The following is a 19,401-nucleotide window of genomic DNA, read 5'->3' on the forward strand; positions in this document are numbered from 1 at the left end:
TAAAACTTAGGTAAAAAAAATATGCAACAAATGGTTGCAGTTTCTGAATTCTTAATTTAGACCTGTGAGCCCTCAACCCTTTAGAAATCCGCAAGGTTTCGACTTCCTAGACACCCGAGGTCAAGTCCAGTGCTTGCAGGCCAGGTGCGTCCAAACAGACAATATAAATGGACACTCAGTGGTGTGCAGTGTATGTCATAATTCAGGGAATACACATCATCATGCCTTTTCTCTGCTGTTAAATACAAAAACAGCATCTTTTACATTATCATAGAAAAGCATTTAGGTTGTATTTTTATTTATCACTTTACACTGGTAGTCTCTGGTAGGTGTACTCCATAGAAACCAAAGAATTTTGTACACTATTTCTTTGTACAATAAAAGATAAAGTGTGCATTAAGTACGCTTGTACATGACAATATTGTACAATATTTACATTTCTGATATCACCATGAAATTCTGTATTTTCTATATACAACATTGAAAAGTCTTCAGAAACATTTGGACTATCTCTTATAATCACAATTTTAGTGTTATAGAAAAAAAGGGTTTCTCAGTCATCTCTTGACCATTTATCACGCCCATCACTCAGGGATTTTGATTGGTTTTTCCAGCATTCATTATCCTTCCTGATCAAAAAAATATTGTATCACTGTTTCTTTTAGCACCCTGTGGTGGATGTAGCTCTCTGCCATAGTATAAATATTGATATAACGGTGGCTATATCAATACCTATATACAGATATATCTGTGCACGTTCCTTTCATAAACACTGTGCATGGTGGAGCAGTCCCTGTTATCTGGAGATCTTCCTCTTCTTGGGTTTGGGGGGCCTCATTTGTCTGTCTCCATGTGGGATTTGGTGAACCTGGAAATAAAGAGGCGGGAAAACAACAAGAGAGGTTGAAATCATAAATACCATCTGATTTCTGACACAGAAACGTAGGAAACAGACTCAGGCTTTTATTTGTAATCACTGCTTTCGTAGGGTGTTTAAAATGTTTACCAAGACCCTAGATCTCAATGTGCCCACGGCCACTACAGAATATGAGGAGTCCTGGGAACTTGGAAGCAGAGCAGCACTCTGTGGACCCCACAACAGTGGGACATAAAGGAGGAACTGGGAAAATTCAAGCGCAGGAAAGGCGATGCGCAGTTGCCATTGCTGCTGTACATTGAAGATGAAAACAGGGCCTTTCCTGTCAGAGAGTCCTAGGTCATCAATGCCACCAGGACCTGGAAAGTGGGTGAATACACACCAGCCATGTTTTCTCCTTCACTCATCACCCTACTTATTTTACAACTACTAAGAAGGGTCAAAAATTGTAAGAACCTTGGCCCAGGAAGTTTATTTATGAGAAGAGTCAGGATGGAAAATGGAACACCACTACCATCTGTTGGCAGATTTGAGCTTGTGTAGTCTGGGAAGAGCAAGTCGTCTTGATAAACTAACACAGAAACTAGCAGGATTCAGGGCTGTGTATCAGATTGAGCAGAGGTGAATCAAACGAGGAGCATGATCACCAGGTATCAGAAAGCAGGTGGTGTGGTTTCGAGGGGCAGAGGACAGGTGTTAGAGGGGTGATCAGGTGCCCCATGTTGTATTGTGGCTACTGATGAGAAAGGGAAAGGTCAAGATGCAGGAAAAGCAGGATGGGCCCAAGGCAGCGGCTTAGCAAATGATTAACACTAGCTAGCTCCCTGTGGAGGGACACAAATACATGGTAGCACATGCCAATTTCCGCAGTGTAAATACTTCCACCATGGTCGATTTCAAGCTACCAATGTGATCTCACAGAACTAAGAGTTAGAAAGAGATGTACACAATCAGCTCGTGATATTCACAACAAGTTGGCTCTATTGTATGTTTTAAAAAATAACATTTAGATAATAGCAAAGGTCAGTGTTATTCAGGGTCAAATGCAGAAGACTTCTTAAAAAATAATATTTAAATCTTAAAAATAACATTTATGCATTTTTTCAAAATGCCTCTTCCTCTTAACCCTTTCCTACACATTTTAAAAAATCATAGCCTCTGATAAGGAGTTATAACTGAAATCTTTTTATAATCAAGGAAAGCCATTATTCAAGAATATAAACTAGTAACCCATGAAAAGGTATTTTGTTTAGCCATCCAATGTTTTACTATTTTAAAAATAGTTGTCAACGAGAGAGAGAGAGAGAGAGAGAGAGAGAGAGAGAGAGAGAGAGAGAGAGATTTTATTTCTAGACTTCTAGCATCTCAGGAAAATAAGGAGCCCCTCCTGCAGGGGGCTCACGCTCCGGTTGCCACAGTCCCCATGGCCCAAGACCGTCCCCTGGCCACAGAGGCCAATGTCCTGAGGCAGGCACTAGTGAGATGCTCGCTAAACCCATTTTCTCTTCTTCCTGAGCAGGCACTTGTATAAGACATGTCCTCGTCCATGAGTTAAGAAGGCCACATGAGCCCTAGCCGATTTGGCTCAGTGGATAGAGCGTCAGCCTGCGGACTGAAGGATCCCAGGTTAGATTCTGGTCAAGGGCACATGCCCGGGTTGTGGGCTCGATCCCCAGTGGGGGGCATGCAGGAGGCAGCTGATCAATGATGCTCTCTCATCATGGATGTTTCTCTCTCTCTCTCTCTCTCTCTCTCTCTCTCTCTCTCTCTCCCTCTCTCTTCCTCTCTGAAATCAATAAAACTATGTGTTTAAAAAAAAAAAAAGGCCACATGATTGGGTCAGGCCGAGAGTCAGCAGGAGTGATGTCTGCCAGGCCTGGCCCATAAAACCTATCCTGGTGGTGCTCTGTGTGCACTCTCTTCTCGAGGTTCTGGGCTCGATGCCAAGGTTATAATGGAGCAGCCTGAGGCTCTAAGGAACAGTGGATGCTAAAGAACCTGGGCCCCTGAAACACTGTGTGGAGCAAGACCGTCCCCAATCAGAACCAGACGGCAGCAAGCAGTTACTGTGCGGAGCCTCTAAGACTGGCAGTGGCGGGCAGCCTGATCTCACCAGTGCGTCTGGGTTGGCACGTCTCAGTCCACGAGAACTGCTGTTTTCCTCACACCTGACTCACCTTACCTATGGGTATTATTTGCTTGGTCCTAGAAGGCATTTGAGTGTATAATCCTAGTTCCAGACTTTTCTGTCAGGAAATTTAACATCTCAGGGCCTCAGTTTGCCCATCTGTGAAGTGATGGGTTGGATCACAGAGTCTCTAAAGTCCACACCAATCCCAACATTCTGTGAGTCTGTAACATACACCTGTCATGCAATAGCCACTGGATGGCTCTCAGATAACCGTGTTAGCACAAAGTGTCAAGAAAAAGGAAAAGGAAAAGAAATGACCTTTCAGAGCTGAATAGCTTTAGATATGTCACATATTTAAAACGATTACCAAAACTATACTTTGAGTGTTTACATTAGTGAATTAGAGGATAATGATTAAATTGCTTACATTCAACACTGTTATATGCACTGTTCAATAAAGGAAAGAAAAAGTAGATACTACTTCTCTAAAACCAGAGGTTACAGTGTTAATTAGCTTAACAACAGAGTTTTGTGCCAAATATTTTATTTTTTAGCTAACAGTAGAAAGGAAATGAGAGGTCTATGAACTGTTGATCTTGACCTTGTTGTTCAATTTCACTTTTTTGTTCTATGGACAAAATTTGCATCCGTGAATATTTAGGCAACATTAATGGCCACGGCTATTCAGAGTCCAATGCAAAAAGCTGTGGTTTGAATTCAATATTTTGTTGCTCATATTTTTAAAAAATGCTATATGCAGGGGGAAAAAAGTTACTTATCTCAGAAAAAGACATAGTTAATACTGCTAGGTTATTTTTTTTAATTACTTTTGGATCTTTTCTGGTATCAGTCTTCTTTAGAGCCTAGTAATTTAGTATTGCTACATGAGTTGCTTGACAATATTTTAGAGACTGTAGCAAAAAAGTGTAATACAATTTATTTTCAAAGAAACACAGTATAATGGAAAAATAAATTAACTTACCGTCCCAGACATTTTGTCCAGTTCACTCATGGCCTCATGAATAGCAGCTTCTAAATGGTTATTTAGCTTTCCACTTCTAGAATTAATGAAAACAACACATCAGATTAATAAATTAAAGAAGCAAAACGGCAATTTAATTCCCTAATCAGAAAACAGAAGTGCCAATTCCACCAGAGAAAAATCAACTTATATTCACATTTGGAAAATTCAGATGACAACACACTCTGGAATTCTCACCACTGAAGGCTGACGATAAAATAGCAGATGGGGGGCGGGGGGGGGGGATTGAACACATGATTGGGGAAAACGGATTCTCTCCCCTTCCACATGCTTCTTCCACGTCTGATAATTTTGCAAGGAATTTGGGCCATGGGTCTCTTTCCCACAGATGAAGCTTATCCTCCAGCCGGTCCTGCGTTGCTTCTGGTTCTGGCTTGTTTCTTTTCGGGCAGCAGCCAGGCATGTGGCCAAAGGGAAGGGCGGAGGGGCTGAACTGCGGGCTATGGCCACTAGGGAGCTCCCTCTACCTTCTCTGGAGCTCCTGGCTTCAGGAAGCTAGTGAAGGCTGATATTCAGATGGGAACTGGCTGCAGAACTGGCCACACCCAAGGCTCCCTCCACGCGGGGAGCCCACCCCATTTTCCCCCAAACCCAAATGGCGTAACTGTTTGAACAGATAAAGAATGACGATCTCAGAGTGTCTATCACTTGCCTGACCTCTTCTCCCCACTCAGCATTCCTTTACACACGTCTGGCCTGAATAACACGCACAGCACAGCTGCCTTGATTGAAACTTACATCTGGGAAGCTGTTGGACTAATTACTAAACGCAGGCAATTCCACACTAGCCACCTCTGCAGTCATGTACCCTTTGTCCATTCTGTTAACTTATTTCCCCTGCTTTATGCATATAGATAATTACCCAGTTATTCTGAGTAAGGTGATCCATTTCATTTATCTTCCCAGGACACCTATGAGAAAAGTTGCAGAGCTTTCCAAGGGTTAAACTGTATCTCAGCATCTACAGGGAGATCAGAATTTACAAATGCAGAAGAATTTGGCTCACAGTCCCATTTAATTTGGCTCACGACCTGTTTAAAAATGCATTTGCCTTTAGATGAGGCCTTTAGGCTCACCACACTCCTCGCCTGGTATCCTCACATACCAGGGCTGACCATTCATACACCTAGTTTCTGGGTATACCTTGAAGAACTCTGAGTCTTCCATCCCTGAGTAGCACACGGCTGGGCACATCATGATGCCTATATTTACTAAATAAAAATATGTGTCCAAAGGTAGCATGTTGGCCCTATATTTTGGAAAACATATAGTATGCACTTAAGTCAGTTTAACTGAAAGTAAAGATGAATGCATTGGCTGTAACCACATTATAAGGGTAACGTGACACCAAGCCTCTTCCACCCACTTTTGCTGACCTGTAAGCTAGCCTCCAGCTTCTATATTTCCCAGGTATGTTCAGAAATCTAAGCAATGCAGAAAAGTGCATAAAATAAATGAACAACTAACAAACCCATTTCCAAGAACAGACTGTTAACAGACGACATATTTAAGTCCTTTTTCTTTAAAAAATTAAAGTTGAAGTTCCCATTTGTCATCAATTCCCAGGCCCATTCTCTCCCACCCTCCTCTCAAAGGCAACTGTGCTGCATATCCTTCTAGAATGTGTTCATATTTTATATGATTATCCATAAACAGTACCTAGGATTGTGTTATCAACTTTCATATATATATATATATATATATATATAATCTCCCAATGGTGTCCTGATAATACACATCTCCCAATGGTGTCCTGATAATACACACCATTCTGCAACTTATCTCCCCCCCCCTTATTACTGTTTGGAGCACTGTCCAAACTGATATAACCTGTTATATACTGTTTTTATTTACCTACCCATTCTGGTTTTAAGAGGGCCAGGGTATCTAGGGGAGTCAGTCTGCCCTGTGTTCGCAGTGAGGAGTTGGCTAGGCAGAATTCTGGGTGACTGGGCAGGAATCCAGTCTCAGGACTGCAGGGCCGCCTACGCTTAGCTGAGGTTTTTGTGGGCTGTTTGGAGAAGGTCTTGATAGTATCACACATTGCCTAGTTGCCCAACAGTATTACACCTTGTATTATGTGCTAAACAGATTTATCCTTACTATTTCTTTTGTATTGAAAAGTATGAACATAAGTTTTAAAATATATTTCTTTGTTACACATTTTGATGATAAGATCTTATGGGTTTAAAATTGACTACATAAGGTTCTAAATATCTAAAAAGATGGTAAAATGTTTTCATGAAAAATCATCAGAGAATCTTGTTTCTCTCACCTTTACCTTAATAACAAAAATAACTACTATCTATTGAAAATTTTCTGTGCCAAGAATTGTGTTAAATCTTTACATCATTATCTTATTTAACCCATACAACAATCCTAAAAGGTAGGTATTATGACAACTGTTTGCATGCAATACCTTATGACTTTTGTAGGGGGAATTGGTGAAACCAATTTTAATTTTGCGATGAGGAAGATGAATATTTAAGTATACCTAGTTTTAAAAGTAATAAACAGAGTCATAAAATTTTTATGTAACTATTAAAAATTACAGTGGCTGTACTAATCTACATTCCCACCAGCAGTGAACGAGGGTTCCCTTTTCTCCACCACCTCTCCAACACTTGTTATTACTTGTCTTGTTGATAAGAGCCATCAACATGGACAGACCTTGAGAATATTATGCTTAATGAAATAAGCCGGTCGGAAAAAAGCTAAGAACCATATGATTTCACTCATGTGGGATATAAAACTGAAACTCATGGATAGCAGTGTGGTTGGTGGTTGCCAGAGGGAAGGGGGAGGGGGTGGGGAGGGGGGATGAAGGAGGCCTAATATATGAAAGAAGATTTGACTTTGGGTGGTGGGCACACAGTGCAATATACAGATCTTGTATATAGAACTCTGTATCTAAAACCTATGGGATCCTATTAACCAATGTTGCCCCAATAAATTTAATTAAAAATTACAATAACATCACCATTAAAGAAGATAAGTAATTTAATATTACTTGTTAAATAGAATTTTAGGAGTCTGCGATCTCATTCTTCAACAAGGTATTTAAAATGTTTGTAAGTACCTTGTATTAATTTAAGCTAAATTAGTATAATATTATTTTTCTTTAACAAACTTAAGTAGTTAATAGAGGAAGAAGTGACTACTCTTGGAAGAGAGGATAGATACAGAGATGCGGGGCATGAAACTACTTGGATAGATCATGAGAATCAAAGAATGACTGTCCCAAATGTCAACTCTCCAGACCAACTTTTACACTCACTTGCCAGGTAGGGGGGAAATGAGCTTAAAAGAGGAAGAAAAAACTCCATGAGGTCCTGAAATGAACAATTAGTCAAAATTCAGCCCTCCAGTCCAGAGGGCCTCCCTGTGGTGTCTCTTCCACTATTTTCTATATCCCGCTGACATTTAATAATAAACATTTTTACTAATGGACACTCTAAAACCTACTTGATTAAGCAATTGATGCTCATATAATCACATTTCTAGTTATTAATGGAGATAATTGCCACTTCTCATCTCCATTGCCTATATTGTCACACATTATCCTTTTCTTCACTAATTAAAAAAAAAGAAGCCAGGTACACATCTGTGAATGGTACAAGAAATAAGAGGGAAATGAGAAATTGCATGTTGCTCTACACTGTCAGTTTAAAATCTGGGCAACTTCATGCAGAACAGAACAAATTTGGGGAAGACTTGAAGGTCAAGAACCTTAGACTCTAAAACATTATCATAAAGTATGAAGATTTAAGAAAATTTTACACACTAAGTATTATTTCTTGGTTTTAAACTAAAAGTATGATTTGTTTTATTACTTTATCATTTTCCAGCTTTGTAAAAATCAGGGTACCAAATAATTTATATGTACGTATAAGAGATATTTTTATCTTCACATAAATGAAAACCATAACATCCTTAGAGCTATGGAATTTTCTTGAACAAAGCTATTTCCTTTTTTAAGTACAAAATGACCCTGAGTAGTGTCATCAATAAGTATGTTAATATTTCTTTTGCGGTTAGGCTGTAATAAGCATGTAAGTTTAAAGATATTTTATTGTACAGTTTGTAGGATATTGAGGAATAAAATGACTACATAAAGTTTTAAACATTTAATATGGTGATAGAATATTTCAACTGCATAAATATCAGATACTTTTTGTTTCTCTCACCTGTATCTTTATAATAAAAATAACTATTCACTAAATATTTATTATGTACCAAGTACTATGTTAAGGCTCTAACTATGTTATCTATGTTACAAAAACCCTAAAAAGTAGGTATTACCATGCCTCTTTTAGAAATGAAGAATTTAGGCTCAGAGAGGTTAAGCAACATGCCCAAGGGCACAGAGGAATGAAGTGAAAGAAACAGGATTTCAACTCAGATCAAAAACCAACCTCATAACAATCTTGTTCAGTACCATCTTCCCCGTGCAGTCTCTTCCTCTGTTCTTTTTCCCTCAGTCTACAAAAGCAGTCAAATCTTTGTAACCTTAAAATTTTCCTATTGTTTTTCAGGAACTTCTCACATTAATGGTAGCAACCCATGGCCACTTTGTTTTTATAGCCACTACTCCAGTGGAAGCCGGTTTCACTAAGGTGACCACTGGCCTCCAAACTGCCCAGTCCATGGAGATGTCTCCATTTTTGTCTTACGGGACCTCTGTTGAGCATTCTATCATCCCCAAACTTTTAGTCTTTGGCTTCTAACACCCTACTCTCCTACCACTGATGATCCCCTCCTTTCTGCCCATCTTCTTCAGTATCTACAGTAAGTGTTCAAATGTCCCCGTGTTCAATCCGGCCAAGGTATCTCTCTGTGATCACAGCCATTTTTACAATGTCAAATACAGTTTCTCCCCCGTTTCAGACCTGAGTGTCCAACGTATCCCACAGGCATCCACACAGCACCCAACAGTTCTCCCTGTCTTCTCCATTCCAGTCAGGGTTTCCGCCACCCACCAGGACATCCAAACCAAAATCTTGACAGTTGTCCTTGATTGCTTACTCTCCATCACAGGCCACTCAGTCACCAGGATGCTCTGTTAATTTTACCTCCCAGATATTTCTATGCCACCTCCTCCTCCTCCATCTGCATTGTGCTCTTCCTGGTGTGAGTCCCCATCTCCCTTGTCTTCTACTGTGGCCTCCTAAATCATCTTCCTGCCTCCAGAATTGTTCCCCTACAATTTATCCTCCATACAGCCATTTCTAAAGTAAAAATCCTGTCCCCTTCAGGCACTTCCAATAAGATCAAGGATCCCATGGGCCTGCACTGGGCTCTTACGGTCTAGTTCCTGCTTACACCTGTGGTTACATCTCTTACAGCTTCTGACACCTTATAGTCCCAGTTCCAACTGTTGATCTCATCTAAACACTCTCCCAGCCCACCCCATTGCAGTCCTTGTTTCTTTCATCTGGTTCACACCTAGGTAGAGATCATCTGCTCCAGGAAGTCTTCCTGTCCCTGAGTTTAATGCCGCTTCCCTATGATCTCAAAATAGACTACACACATTGCTATCCCTGCAATTTTAGCATTTTGTTTGTTTCTGGATCTGTCTTCTTCATCAGAGAGCTGTAGTACTGTGCCTGGCACTTTTTTTTTTTGGTAATTTAGTTTCCTTAATTGGGGAATAAATAAATGACTGGATTCAACATATCATTTATCACTCATGTGACCTTCCACTAATTATTTAAGCGATTTGGGTCTGAGTGTCCTCATCTATAAATGGGCTCAGTGATTCTGGCCCATCTTGTGATTGCATAAACCACACACGCAAAGTGTAAACTATTCTTCTGGGCATTTGCAAGGCAAGTCAGTCTACTTAGACAATGGTATAAATAAATCTGTTTTTACTAATGTGTGCTTCATAATTTCTTCTTTACCTCTTTAGCCTGCACGTGAAGTTTACGGTTTCATCAGAGTTACTTCAGATAATTCACTACAAATAGTAAACTGGTTTTGAAGAAAAAATTGTTAAAACACTGTTTGTTACTCAATACCTTTCAGAAATTGCATAGTAACAAATTTGTGGGGAAAACACAGCTTATTTCAAGGCAGAATATCTAAAAATTTGGAGTTATCAACTATGCTTTGGGTATTCTGCTCATAATCCAACTAACCCGCATGCCTCACTGGAAGAAAGATTTTAGAGATTTTCTTTTTACATCAAATAAACAAGTACAGTTGACACTCTATAGTAAACAGCCCATTGTGAATTTGGGATGTAGGTAATTTGCAATCCTCTCCTTTCATTCAGATCTTATATTAATTGGATAGGCCTTATCCTACTACCGAGCCTCCACAGGAAGAGTCTCTTTCAGAGCAGAGGGCACCCGCCTCACTGCGTTCCTCATCAGCTCTGCAGTGAATCTGCCCATTCCCTGGGCCCTCGTCCAGCCAGTGCCAACACAGGAGTCCAGCATAGGAGCTGGCCCTTGCAGTTGACACCCTGTTAGGAGACATTCCAGTGAGATAAAGAGTCTCCCCAAGATCTGTGGAGTTCTAAAATTTTACCTCTGGCAAGAATTATTGACGACCCCACTAAAAGAACTAGAGTGCCCTTGAATAGATATTTACACAAAGGGCACGCCTAAGCATTCTGGTTTCATAATTCTTGGATGTCTGATACGTAATATGAAAACTGTAGTATCTGAACAGGTCTGTCAGTTATATATATTTGAAAATAATTTTTCATGTACACACACAGAAGCAACATTTTACCTCAAGATAAAATAAAAAGGGGACACCTGTAATACTTTCAACAATAAAGATAAATTTTTAAAAATAAGTTATGATACACGAAACTACATTGTATTATAGTGGAAACTGTGCTTCAAGCATTATTTGCTTGAACATTACACATTTACTCAGAATATGAAGATCTGGAAAAACTTGAATAATAATGTCCCAAAGTTCATCTTTTTGTTACAATTTCAAAGATAACTTACTGCATCTGCCCCAAGAGAAAAAATAATTCTTTACCATCACTTTGACTAATTTGCCAAACTGTAAATGGTAGAATTTTTGCTCTACTTTCATAGACCATTTAATTGCTACATGTTGAGACTATTAATCATATTCCCTTGTCCACTGAATCAGAGGGATGGAGATGGAGGGAGTTAGGAAAGAGCCAATACACACCAAACCCTCCATCCCCTCCCCTGGTATAAATTGCTAAGAAAATATTTTCTGAAACAGCTAATTTGGTTTGTCTATAATGGGCCTCTTTGGTGATAACTATCAACCTGTTCTTAATCAGTGAGATTTCATTGTCGTTTGAAGGAAAACCAGTAAATTATATCCTTAAAATACTAAATGGGCCCGGACGGTGTTGCTCAGTGGTTGAGCGTCAACCTATGAACCGGGAGGGAGGTCATGGTTTGATTCCCAGTCGGAGCACATGCCCGGGTTGCAGGCTTGATCCCCAGTGTGGGATCTCTCTCTCCCTCCTCTCCCTTTCTCTCTGAAATCAATAAAAAATAAAGAAATAAACCCAAAGTTTATTACTTAAAAAATGGGAAGAAAAATAATAGAGCTTACTTTCTGTTTCTTTTCCGGGCTCGGCTGTAGGCTTCTAAACCTTCTGTTAGTGTCTTCAGCTTCTCGGGCTCCACCTGAGTGAAGGTATGAAGACCAGATCACATTACCCAGACCTGCGATTGTTACCACTGTTTTCTCTCTCCTGCTGCACAGCAGGCTCTGCACTGGGGAGGCCTCATTGCCCTGCCCTGCCCAGTGTCCTGTCCTCTCCACGTAGAGCCTGGCCCAGGCTCCAGGCTGCAAACAGCAGTGGAAATGAAAGACCGTTGGGCTTTTAAGTTGTTAACATTTTTAAAACAGTGTTTTAAGAACAAAACTTGGAATTTTAATAACCTTCGATTGGCAAAATGATATAAATCAGAGATCCTGTTTTGCTTTCTTCATTGCCTGCTGTTCAGAAACTGCAAATCTGTGTCCCATCAGGGAGGACAAGAGCAGTGGTGAGTGGAGTTTGCATCCGACCTCCCAGCATCAGGAAAACACTTAAATTTTCTGAGCCTCAGTTTCCTCCTCTTTAAAATGAGGACCATATATCTACCTTCCTGCTAGAATTGCTGTGAGAACCACAATGTGACAAGTCACGTTGAACAGTTAGCCAAGCATGAGCAGCTAGTGTCACCTAGCATGCTGGGGAAGCCCTCACAGTCCTTACTGATGTGGGAAGAGGGTGTTGCCACACCCATGGGTGGTCCTCTCCCCTCTCCTGCTCTAGCACCACCACCCTCTGCGAAGCCTCCACCTCATTACAGTGTGGCCACCAGATGGTAGCTGGGGGATCGTGGGGGGTGGGGAGGTGCCTCTGCCACTCACCCCAATAATCTCTATCTCAGTTTTTGAAACCATCTCCCCTAAGAAAAACAATAAGTATGAAAATTTGTATGTAACTTGTGAATAAAAACACCTTTAGAAAAACATGGCTATTTTTATTGATCTTTAACAATAAAAGGACAAACTAAGTAAGAACAGTGTTGCTTGTATAAACACAACTTCAAGGCAAATCCCCTGCCCATCCCTTAACCCAGTTCCCCCACCCCTACACTACCTTTATGTAAACATTCAGAGGTTGACAAAATGCCTCATGAGTAAGAAAGTAAACACTAATAAGCAAGGGAATTATTATTATTAACTTTTGTCTTTAAATCTCCCTGACTCCTGAATATTATTTATAAGTGACTATTTCTTTGACCACTTCAAATTTAGCACAAAATAATGATCAACACAGTGTTTTCACTATCAAGTCTGAAAACAAGCATTTCTAAGTATTCAGTGAGAGAAGTCAAATGGTGATTTTCATATTTTGTCCTAAAGGATTTAAATATTTTATATACACAAGTTCATTGGGGATAAACAATCTATCATTGCCAGAACGAGAGATGACACTTCACAGGAGCCATGAAGAAAACGTCTTATCGGGATGATTAGAAAACTTTAAAGTGAATACATCCATGTGCTGTTTAAAAAAAGAAAAAAGAAAAAAGGTGCCTGGATACATTTGCACATTTCATGTTAGACATGAGGTACCATGGTGTATTCACTCACACAAAGAGCATATGAAAGAGATTTCACACATTACATTTGTGTAATTTGTAGCTAATTCCACTCATATTTAAATGGCCTTCTTGGCAGCAGGAAGGAAGCTCTCCTGTAACAGAAACTTCTATTAGACACAACTGGTCTAGAGAGAGACCTCAGAGGGATGGATGGATGCAGGCAACAGAGCAGGTTCACAGTGAAACAGAGCAAGACACCACAGTTCAAACTTTCCCTATTCATCTTAATTAAAAAGAAAACAAGGCTAAGTTAGGCCAAACAATTTTTTAAAGTCTTCCATTTTTTAAAATTTTAATTAAATAAGGAATAAGGGGCAGTAGAGACATTCTTGTGCATTTTTATGTAAAAGGCACTGCTTTATTATTGAATATGGTAATACTGAAAGCCAGTATTATTTTTGTTATTTTGCAGGTGGGACTCAGGAATTTAAGTAACAGGGCCAGCACTGAAATTCATGTCTGACTCCAAAGCACTCAGCTTCCCTCTACCATACCAACTCCGATAGACATTGAAACATACAGTCATTTTATATATAACTAGAGGCCCGGTGCATGGATTCGTGCACCAGGGGGTCCCTTGGCCTGGCCTGCGCCCTCTCACAATCCAGGACCCCTTGGGGGATGTCAGACTGCTGGTTTCGGCCTGATCCCAGCAGTCCAGGCCAAGGGACCCCACTAGTGCACAAATCTGTGCACCGGGAGTCTAGGGCGTCTAGTATGCCTATAAGATCTTTGGTTAATCTCTTCTCGCCCTCCCCCTTCCCCCCTTCCCTCTGAGATTCATCAGTCTGTTCCATGTTTCCATGCCTGTGCATTGAGTGTCTGCCCCCTGGTGGTCAGTGCGTATTATAGCTACCGGTCAAACAGTCACTTAGGCTTTTATATATATTTTATATATAATATGCATACACACACACAGACATACTAAAAAATTAAGTAAAATTATTTTAAATCAAATGAAAATTTTACAGAAATTTAGACACTAGTCCAAATTTGTTTTCAAAATTTTTCTATGCTTAGATAATTTTCTGGTGATTTTTCTGAATTAATTCTCTACAAGATTTCTTCATTTAATTTTGCCTGTAAGGCCCAAAGGTACTCTCACAACAAACTATATTATTTATAAAGGAGTCAATGAACTTGACAGAGAAAGCAATGATGGTGCTTTCTAAAACTAACTATAACACACATGTCTATGTAGTTCTGATATAACATGATCATACATCTCCAGAGGTAAATATATAGTTTATTTTGTTTGAAGAAAATTTAATAGAATTTTAGTACTCTACTGTACAGTGAAATATAATATACTTGAGGCCCGATGCATGGAATTCATGCAAGAGTAGGCCTTCCTACTTCTGGCTGCCGGCACCGGCTTCCCTCTGGCACCCAGGGCCTGGGCTTCTCTCTGGCCACTGGCAGGCATCTGGGACCCAGGCTTCCCTCGTAGCCCCGGCGTCCAGAAGGACGTCTGGAAGGATGTCCGGTCTAATTAGCATATTACACTTTTATTATTATAGATGAAGAGTACGTGTTGTTTCTGGGGAAATATTAATAAATCTTCACAATATTCAAGAAGCTCTTTAAAGATATCACCCACCCAAATGGTATCAGAGATGAACAAAATGAATTTAATTTCTAGTCAAATAGAAATCATATTTAATGATTTAATAAACATTTCCTCACAAATTACCTGGCTAACTTGTAAATGAAAAAAATACTGGAAAATCAAATACATATATAGATTTAATATATATTAAAAAGATTAAACATATTTTATAAAAGTGACACTGAAGGAGCAAGAAACAACATACACAATACTCTAATTTATAATTATAATCTTACTAGAGGCCTGGTGCATGGATTCATGCATCAGTGGGGTCCCTTGGCCTGGCCTGCGGGGATCTGGCTGAAACTGGCCCAGTGTACAAATTTGTGCACGGGTGGGGTCCCTCGGCCTAGCCTGCGGGGATCAGGCTGAAACCAGCAGTCTGACATCCCCTGAGGGGTCCTGAATTGCAAGAGGGCACAGGCCAAGCCAAGAGACCTCACTGGTGCACGAATCTGTGCACCAGGCCTCTAGTATGCATATAAGATCTTTGGTTAATCTCTTCCCGCCCTCCCTCCTCCCTCCTTCCCTCTGAGATTCATCAGTCTGTTCCATGTTTCCATGCCTATGCATTGAGGATCTGCCCCCCTGGTGGTCAGTGTGTGTCATAGCTACCAGTCGAATGGTCAGACACTTAGCATAATATATATATATATATATTCCCTGTACATTTACATGCCAGGGGTTCCAAAATTATTTCAATCCTATCTTGGTATCAAATTGGGGGAGGACTTTATAATGCATCATTACTGCCCACATATTCTCATTCTAGTATGACGATGCTATAGTAAAGGCCAGCATGACATTTATACATATATCATTTAAGAACTAGAAAAAGACACCTAGAATTTATATGGATTTAAAATTCCCATATTGCCTCATATATAAATGCACACATATGTTCATTTTTTTTACTCCTAAATCCCTTCTTTCACTCATTCATATTCTTTAGATATAGCAATTCTTTGGGGCAAATAGTCCTAGAGCTGCTCGGGATCCCTTAGGGATGTCGGACTGCTGGTTTCGGCCTGATACTGGCAGGCCAAGCCGAAACATATGCATAAAGCCAGACATTATTATACAGTGAAAGTTTGAGAGTGTTTTGAACAGTCTAAATCTCTGGTTGCTTCTTTTGTTCACAAGGCACATATCAACACTTGGTAATTTAACTAAGTTTGATTTGGGGTCAGCACAGTAGCAGGTATGTATCTCAGGAGAAACTTAAAGTCTGTGACAAGGGAAGATAAAAACCTCCTAGATAGCAAGCTGTCCCTCTGAAAGTGAGTTGCAGTAGAAACAGGGAAAACCATGTAAGACAGAGAGAACTGCCACCTGCAAGCCAAGCTGAGAGGTGAGGCCTCAGAAAGAGTCAACACTGCTGACATCTTCATCTCAGATTTCCAGTCTTCAGAACTGTCAGAAAATAAGTTTCTATTGTTTAAGCACCCCACAGCCTCAAATTGAGGTATAGACTATATGAGAAGAACCTGGAACAAAAATCCCAGATCAGCCCTAGCTGGTTTGGCTCAGTAGCTAGAGCACTGGCTTGCAGACTGAAGGGTCCAGGGTTCAATTCCCAATAGGGGGCATGCAGGAAGCAGCTGATCAATGATTCTCTCTCATCATTGATGTTTCTATCTCTCTCTCCCTCTCCCATCCTTTCTGAAATCAATAAAAATATATTTGAAAAAAAATCCCAGATCACTTTTGGATAGAGCCAATTAATTAGAGAAGGTGTTAACATTCCCTGCAGGTTTTAATCCTGATAACAGGATTAAATCTCTTGGTGATGAATTTGTGGCTACTTAGCTGATGCAAAGCTGTCATACAGAGGTCAAAGGACAGAGCACAAGCAACATCACAGATTTCATAACCGAGACAGACAGCTGACCTCGAGTTCCCCCTTCCTTCTTCACTTCCCCATCCCCTCTCTACAATATCAGCAGCTACTGTTGGGGGAATGGTATCATGCCGAATACTACTTGGGAATGCCGCTTCTCTGAGGTTCATCTGTAAAATGGGGATATTTGTACACATTTTTATGAGTCATTGAGAGAATCTAAAAAGACAGTGAACAGGAAGATGCTCTATCAACACCAAAGTGGTTTTTCCCAAAGTGCTACTGGTGGTGTGTGAAATTATTTTAGGTGGAACATGGACAGACCTTAAACATTTTTAATAGTTATGTACTTGTATAAATTTGTATTAGAAAAATACAAAAACCATTCTACTTATGATTCTCACATCTAATCTAATTAAAGAGAAACATGCAAATTGACTTCACCGCCCCTACGCCCCAAGCCATGCCCACCAGCCAATCAGAGCAACTATATGCAAATTAACCCAACCAAGATGGCAGCTGGCAGCCACGGAGCTGGAGCAAGCAGGAGGCTTGGTTGCCCTGGCGATGGAGGAAGCCAAGCTTCCTGCCTGCCTTGGCCGGCTGTGTCCTCCGCTCAAGGCAACAAAGTTTCAATTATAGAAGATAAAAAAAATCCCAGATACCTGCTTCCAGCCAGCCTCCACTAGGAGCTTGAGTGGCTGGGAGCCCTGGCCAGCCTGCAAACAGCCATCAGCCCCTCACCCAGGATGGCCACACCATCATGGGGTGAGGGTCCCTGCTGGGGGGCTTGGCCAACCTGCAAACAGACTCAGCCCCTCACCCAGGCTGACCAGGCACCCCAGCAGGACCCCCCTCCCTGAAGGGGGTGTGGCCAGCCTGAAAACGGCCCTCAGCCCCTCACCTAGGCTGGCTAGGCACCCCAGCGGGACCCCCACCCTGATCCGGGAAACCCTTTAGGGCAAACCAGCCGGCCCCCACCCATGCACCAGGCCTCTATCCTATATAATAAAAGGGTAATATGCAAATTGACCCTAACAGCAGAACAACTGGGAATGACTGGTCACTATGACACACACTGACCACCAGGGGGCAGGCGCTCAATGCAGGAGCTGCCCCCTGGTGGTCAGTGTGCTCCCACAGGGGGAGCTCTGCTCAGCCACAAGCCAGGCTGATGGCTGCCAGTACAGTGGTGGTGGTGGGAGCCTCTCCTGCCTCCTCAGCAGCACTAAGGATGTCCGACTGCAGCTTAGGCCTGCTCCCCGCTGGCAAGTGGACATCCCCCGAGGGCTGCCGGGCTTCCAGAGGGATGTCTGACTGCCAGCTTAGGTACAATCCCCTGGGAGCGGGCCTAAGCCAGCAGGTGGTCATCCCCCGAGGGGTCCCAGACTGCGCGAGAGGGCACAGGCTGGGCTGAGAGACCCCCCCCCCCCCGCCAAGTGCACAAACTTTTGTGCACTGGGCCTCTACTATATTATAACATAGAAGTGAAGAAGCTATTTAAAAGTGGCTTGAATAGTGCCTAGTACATAGTATGTGGTAAAAAATATTTGTTGAATGAATAAATGAGTAAATGAATCTAAAGAAAAATTTTAATTAACCCTTTGAGTGCCAACCAATATCCTAGGAACTACAGTGGGGCCTTGACTTACGAGTGTCCCGACTAACGAGTTTTTTGAGATACGAGCCGTCTCTCGGCCAATTTTTTGCTTTGAGTTGCGAGCTAAAACTCGGGTTACGAGCCAGCTTCAGATACCCCACCGCTAGTTGGCGCAGTGAACGTCACAGTGAACGCCACAACATCTGCCCAGCATCACGTGTCTCACTCGTTCACTTTATGATTTGACATACCAGTAATTTGAGTTACGAGCTCCATCACAGAACGAATTAAACTCGTAAGTCAAGGCCCCACTGTATGCTAAAATTGCCAAGGCATTTTTGCTGATTTTACAGCAGTTTAGGAAAAAAATTATGAATTGCAAGTAAATGAAGCTACATATTCAAAAATTTAAGGAAACCTTTACTACATTGACATATTTAGCAATATCATCATCACTAATAAAAGCAGACTTAGAACTGGACGCCATTTCGAAGCTTTGATAGCGCTCCCGGCACTTTTGGCAAAAGACAGGAGGAGTGCGATCACGCTCCCCAGCACTCTAGGTGTTAACTAATAGTACAGGTAACATACCACATTAGCTGAAGTCTGGGAGACACAGCTCTGAAGAATTAAGTAAATATGAGGCAGTTTCTAGGCTCATTATCTCTCTATATAAAAGCCCCAGTGACTGCTACTACCAGCTGACCAAATGATCGGTCGCTATGATGTGCACTGACCACCAGGGGGCAGACACTCAATGCAGGAGCTGCCCCCTGGTGGTCAGTGCGCTCCCACAGCCAACTTCTGGTAGGCCCTCCCCCTGTTCCTGATCAGGACTGGGTGAGACAGCCCTGATTGGCCCTGATCATTGGCCAGGCCAAGGGACCCTACCCGTGCACAAATTCGTGCACTAGGACTCTAGTTATCAAATATTAAATAGTAAATATTTTTTCAAAATCTTCAAGCTGAAGAAGTCTCACTAATTTAAGTGCAATATCTCAACATTTTTGAAAGAATGGGAATTAATGGTAAATAAGTAATTTGGGATAAAATGTTAACTCACCTGTGACAGAAAGGATGAACTTAATTTTCCAATAGAACTCACGGAAATATCACTAAAGTGAATCCAGTTTTTTCCAATGAACTCATCAAATCCACATTATTACTATGTTAGTCAGTGACACTATCTGAG

General features: G+C 41.2%; 1 protein-coding gene across 2 annotated transcripts in view; it reads right to left on the reverse strand.

Moving 5' to 3' along the window:
• Positions 1–281: 281 nt before the first annotated feature.
• Positions 282–19,401, reverse strand: part of MBD5 (methyl-CpG binding domain protein 5) — a 151,738-nt gene continuing 132,618 nt past the window's right edge. For both annotated transcript variants that reach the window (XM_023752422.1, XM_023752421.1), the window contains exons 10-12: positions 11,611–11,684; positions 3,991–4,066; positions 282–868 (exon numbers count right to left, since the gene is read on the reverse strand). In XM_023752422.1, coding sequence (XP_023608190.1) covers positions 797–868; positions 3,991–4,066; positions 11,611–11,684 — 222 coding nt within the window. In that variant the 3' untranslated portion in view covers positions 282–796. The remainder of the gene's footprint in view (positions 869–3,990; positions 4,067–11,610; positions 11,685–19,401) is intronic.

The sequence above is a fragment of the Myotis lucifugus genome, unplaced genomic scaffold (assembly GCF_000147115.1).
Source record: "Myotis lucifugus unplaced genomic scaffold, Myoluc2.0 scaffold_32, whole genome shotgun sequence".
Classification (NCBI taxonomy): Eukaryota; Metazoa; Chordata; class Mammalia; order Chiroptera; family Vespertilionidae; genus Myotis; species Myotis lucifugus.